The following is a 6,156-nucleotide window of genomic DNA, read 5'->3' on the forward strand; positions in this document are numbered from 1 at the left end:
GGGCTGCGGCCCACTTTAGCTTGTTAAGGTTGCCCTCTGAGTTGGGCTTTATGTTTTTTGTATTGTGTTTGAGTTTTGTCCTTTGGGCTTGACCCATTTAATAAAATCAAGATGGAAAAAAAAGATGAGTGGAGCGTTGCTTCTTTGCGAGAAAGAAGGTCTCTCCGTAGTCTAGTCGCACTTCGGGAAGTGAAAATGGTCTGGTCCAGTTTTTAAAACACACGAAAGAGACAAATCTATTCAATTGGTCAAATTAAACCTCGAACGGATCAATGCTGTTGTTGTCATTGCTGTTTTTGGTGAATGGTCCTTTTTTTATTTCTAAAACATCACAGTTCGCAGACCCCTTTCTACTATTTTGAGTTTCTCAAATAAGATTTCTTTTCTTTTTGGCATGTCTATTTTGATTACACTCTCGTCACAATTGGAGAAAAATGATGTTGAAAAAACATAGTTAGTAGAAATGCAAGAAAAGTCTACAATCTAATATAAAACATTTCCAAAAGTAGGAAGAGAGTGGCAGGTTTAAACCATGTGAATAAATTAATGGCAAATTTACAAGATGTTTCTGAAATGATATTAGGAAACGTCGTAATCTAAAGTTTGATACATTGGAAAAAAATAACTAAATAAATCATAGTGGGGGACTAAGGTCAACGACAAGATCATGAGAAGTCTTCATCTTCATTGGAAGACTCTTTCCTTTAAATTTCCATTTCCAAAACAGAAGACTCTGTGGTCGTTCCTTCTAATTTCACGTCCCAATACATTGTCTCTCTCTTCTTAACACTGTTTCATTGATTTTATCTACTCACTTCCTCTCCTTAAAAGATTGATGTATACCAAACTGTATAGTTTAATTTTGCTGTTTATGTCCAATCAAATTAACCATTTGCATAGACGTGAATTTTGAATCCAAGAAGTAAAACGTGTAGTAAGTGGTTGTCTTTGAAATTGATAATGGTGTTAAAGTGAAGACAATTTGTAGTGTAAGGGATATGATTCAATAAGTTGGTTCTTCACATTAATGGGCATTGTTGCTCTGACACTTAAAGCCAAAAGTTACATTGGAGTATATAGCTATACAAAATAATCAATATTTATCTTTTGATAGAATGTTTAAATTAGATTTTTAGTTGATTTGGTCTTAGATATGTAGGATTTTATAGTAATTTTGTTTCACTTTTATTATTTATTGCTAGGACTTAGTTGAAGAGTTTGATTTGATGTTTTTCATGTATAAGAAAAAAAAAAATGTGACATGTCACACAAACCCCACTTGGTGAGATTCATGGGAAGGAACAAAAGACAAAGATTTACATTTATTATAAGATATACTAGAATTAATAATATTTGCTTCCTTGCATAGTGACAAACATAAAAATATCAAAACAACACAAACCTCCCCAAAATCCCCAATTCAAAACTCACAAATTTTAAAATCTAATACTATATTTACTCGCAACATAAAAATCTGATACCTATATTTACTCGCAACATAAAATTTTAAAATTACGAATAATAAATTAAGAATCCGTTACGCTTCTCCGGGATTCTCCCTCTTCTTCTTCCAACCGATCGGAGCCGTACACCTTGGTCGAACTGGAAAAAAGGGAAAACGGACGACCAAGATGCATCACCAAACACTCATCACTCGAAAAAACCGAAAAATAAAAAGAAATTTTCTCATTTAATCAGAATAAATGATCCTTGAAAAACTCATCCACGTCCCACGAGCAAGAGCTCAAATCCCCGATCACGCCTAGTGGAAAACTCTCCGACAACTTCGAGACTGTACTGCTGTTCGGTAATAACTGGAACTCGTCTAGAAACAAAGGATCAGGGGCAATTTCGGAATCCCAGAAACAGTCTCTCGCGGGAAACAGTTCGGGAGGCGAGAAAAACGGATCGGGCGAGGCAAAACCCGCCGGAGCTTCTTGATGGGCCGAGGAGAGATTAATGGGCCCTGTCTCTTCGTTACCGCTAAAACGGAGAACAGAGGTAGGAGAACGCATGATGCTACTGGATCGAGACTCCTCCATCGCCGAATCGTCACTAGACGGAGGAGTGAGAATATTCGTCAAAGCGTGACGTCCTTTGATCCGAATCGCGGCTCTGTCGTATCCGATGGCGGCTTCCTCCGCCGTGTCAAACGTTCCGAGCCAGACTCGAGCTCGTTTCGAAGGATCGCGAATCTCCGCCGCGTATTTCCCCCACGGCCGCCGTCTCACTCCTCTGTACTTGACTGGCTCCGCCGCCTTGTTCGTCGGTTTCTTGCGTTTTGAAGCTCCTTTGTTGTTGTCGTCGCAGAACCTGATTACTTCCACGTAACGTTTCACTCTCTTGGCCGGAGACACGAATCTGTCGTCGGTTTCTTCGTCGCTGGAGGAATCGGTAGCGCATGGATCAGTGACTGTGATTTTCACAACCTTGGGGCAACCGTTGATGGGTTGGTTTGTTAGGGATGTGAGTTTCCGGTGAACCGTGTACTTGACGTTTCTCTCTCGGCTTTTCATTTCTCTTAGAGATCGGAGAAGAGAGAGGAAGAGAGTAGATTTTGGATTAACAGTTACAAAGAAAGAAGAAGAGTCAAAAAGGCTACGAACATATCGCCGTTTGTTAGTAACATCCCTTTTTAAATATAGTCACGCCTTATTTATTGCTTTTTCCATTTTTTAACCAAAAAAAAAAAAAAAAAAATTCTTTTTGTTTTTCATTTTTCTCACTTTCCTTTTCGATTTTGGAAGATTTCATTTTTATTGTGAAAATTCCGAGAATTTCAATATTTTATTTGTAAATGTCATAATTATGTTTTCTATTAGGAGTATTAAAAATGGCTTTTAAGTAGTAGTCATTAAGAGAGAGATTAGTGGCGCTTCAAACGACTAGCCACTTCTCTGATCTGTGAGCTAGACTATCGACACTTGGCATAGTTCGGTTTGGTCTAAACCATCCTATACAAGCTACTTAGGCGATCTCCACGCGTGATGCATGTTCGTGTACCTCACGTGCTTGTGAGAAGAAATGGGCCTTCTGTCACGTGAGACTGGTCACTCAACACTGCTTTTGACCCACTACGATAATTATGAATTTTATGGTAATGATGTTTATGGAATGTTTTCTCAAAAGCTTTGGGAAAGGACGCTGTTATCATTATGATCTCGTCATAATTCGAATGTCTCTCAGATTATTTTAATTTTGTTGAAAATTATGATATGTTTGCTTGGAGATCAAGTGACTGCAGCCCTGATTATTTGCTTTCCTATATTATAACTATATTCAGCGTTAACACTGGACTTGAATTAGGGAGCAAAATTTGAAAATTTTATTCAAATGATAGTTATGTTCCTATACATATTAAGGCACTTAACATTAAGTTTAAGGATACGGTCAAACTTGGATGTTCTTAATCAATATAAGTGTTTAAAAATTGGATGTTCTCACAAGTTAACGATATATGAAAAAAAAACTCCTCTAATATTTCTCTTTATATTCCACTGAAGTTTTGACCTACTCAGGTTCTTATATGGACGTCGATACATCTTCTTTCATAAGTTTTGTAATAGAAATTGGGGGCCATAACCAAATCTTTTGTATGATTAGCCAAAGTAATTGACTAATGTAACGGTTTGAGATGAAATACAATTAAATATAAATTAACAGATCCTTAGTGGAACCATATATGGAGTATAAGAATCGACAATGAATATGTAGTGTATGGTGTGCATTAATCTAATTATAGAAAAAGAGAGAAATCGAAAGAGAATTTGGACTATCTTAGCCTAAGGGCCACATGAAGAACCTTGTAGACAAAGTGATCACAAAAGAAGTTGCAAGAGAGGTAAGGCATGCATGCGGGTACAGGAGCTCCAGCTGGAGTGCCCGCCCCTGGGTTCGAGCTTTGGCTACTGCGGAAATTTACATGTGGACTGCAGTACCCGAGACCGAAGACCGTTACACGGTGAGCCACATGGTGACGCCCTGGCAGTGTCCATGCTCACTTCGGTCTCTAGTCTGGACCACCTCGGTGGGGCCAGGATACTCGGTTAGCAAAAAAAAAAAGGCATGCATGCGGGGCGTCTCAAATTAATTTTATACCAGTTCAAAAAAATTATTAATTGTATATTTGGCGATTTTATCAAGTAATTTTAAAAACTAATAATTTAGTTTGATTTTTTTTTAATTATAAGTTATTAATTTAGCATTATATCTAACATTTTAAAGTTCCTTACCATAATTTATCTACATATTTTAAAAAATTCTTGATTTTTCTATTTTTATATTTGGAGTCCTATTCGACCGCTCCAATTGCACGTGCTGTTAGCCGGCCTTGCATGCATGAGATTTTTCTTGTTTGTTAAATATATGTACCATTATTGTTTGTTATATAAATGAGGTATGAGTTGGTGTAGGTAGGAAACGAGGTGGTCTATTTATTTATTTGTTCTGTTGTCTATATGTCTTTCTTTATGTTTGTTTATGAGAAAAACATCATCACTGATTAATTAACAAACATACTATACACTTTACTTATCATTTGCAGGATTACATTTCAGATATTAATTCTTTAAGTAAACAATAGAACATATATGTCGAGCGTTGTGACTGACTAATGTTCAATGATACTTTTCAGACTGCAGATTTTGGAGTTCAAATATATAACGTTTATAATTTAAAGTTTAAGTTGTGTGCTTGAATAAACGGAATAAAGGTAAATGTCAAAAGAATTGATTCAGAATAAAATATAATTTTAGATTTTTCAACATTTTATAAACGTAACATAATAAAAATATGAATCTACACATATACAAACTGTTTTGAGAGAAAGGTGAATGAAGATTAGCTCATAGCCTCATACAATGATGTATCCTTCACTACCTGTATGTAAAATACAATATGAGTTTACTTTTCACTAGACTATTTCGGAGTCTGCTATTTGAACCTATATCTCTGTAATTAACAAATATTTGAACCCTACGAAAATATTGGTTAGTCCACAAACCAATATAAACTGGTGTTTATTTCAGAGATATAAACCGATGTTTATTACACATAAATTTTGAGAAAAATTCAAATATATGAAAATACTGTTTTAATGCATAGTTGCATCCTTCACTAACATATAATGAATGTCAAAGAGGTTTGGAACTTTTGTCGTTTCCGTTTCTCTAGAAAATAGCGATTTATAGTGGTTAATTCACCAATTTAGGAAGTATTATGAAGTTTTACTAAATTAATTGACAAAAAATTAAAACGAAGCCCATGTACCATCAAAGAGAGTTTAATATACATTAATACAAAGGTAGAATGTATTTAGAAATTTTAAAACAATACTAAAGATCGCAGGCTTCAGTATATAGAACATTTACCAAAAAAATAAATATTTTCGTAGGGGTTAACATATAGATTTTGAGAAAAAATAAAAAAAATATGAAAATACTGTTTTAATGCATATTTGCAACCTTCACTAACATATGATGAAGATCAAAGAGGTTTGGAACTTTTGTGGTCTCCGTTTCTCTAGAAAATAGCGATTTTATAGTGGTTAGTCCACCAATTTATGGAGTATTATGAAGTTTTACTGAATTAGTTGACAAAAAATTAAAACGATGCCCATGTTCCATGAAAGAAAGTTTAATATACATTAATACAAATATAGAATGTGTTTAGAAATTTTAAAACAACACTAAAGATCATATGCTTCAGTATATAGAGCATTTCGTGAAAAATTCAATATTTTCGTAGGGGTTGTTAACACATAGATTTTGAGAAAAATTCAAAAACATGAAAATACGGTTTTAATGCATAGTTGCATCATTCACTAACATATGATGAATGTCAAAGAGGTTTGAAACTTTTGTGTTAATGCATAGTTCATCATTCACTAACATATTATGAAGGAAAAAAAAGTTTGAAACCTTTGTTGTCTCCGTTTTTCTAGAGAATAGCGATTTTAAAGTGGTTAGTCCACCAACTTAGGGAGTATTATGAATTTTACTAAATTAATTGACAAAAAAATTAAAACGATGCCTATGTACCATGAAAGAGAGTTTAATATACATTAATTCAAATATAGAATGTGTTTAGAAATTTTCAAACATCACTAAAAATCATAGGCTTCAGTATATAGAGCATTTACAGAAAAATTCAATATTT

General features: G+C 34.5%; 1 protein-coding gene across 1 annotated transcript; it reads right to left on the reverse strand.

Moving 5' to 3' along the window:
* Nucleotides 1–1,297: 1,297 nt before the first annotated feature.
* On the reverse strand, nt 1,298–2,693 carry LOC106339889 (ethylene-responsive transcription factor CRF5). The gene has a single exon (XM_013778753.1). The coding sequence runs from the start codon at nt 2,514–2,516 to the stop codon at nt 1,695–1,697; it is 822 nt and encodes a 273-aa protein (XP_013634207.1). The 5' UTR covers nt 2,517–2,693; the 3' UTR covers nt 1,298–1,694.
* Between the last annotated feature and the right edge of the window lie 3,463 nt (nt 2,694–6,156).

This window comes from Brassica oleracea, chromosome C4 (assembly GCF_000695525.1).
Source record: "Brassica oleracea var. oleracea cultivar TO1000 chromosome C4, BOL, whole genome shotgun sequence".
Taxonomy (NCBI): domain Eukaryota; kingdom Viridiplantae; phylum Streptophyta; class Magnoliopsida; order Brassicales; family Brassicaceae; genus Brassica; species Brassica oleracea.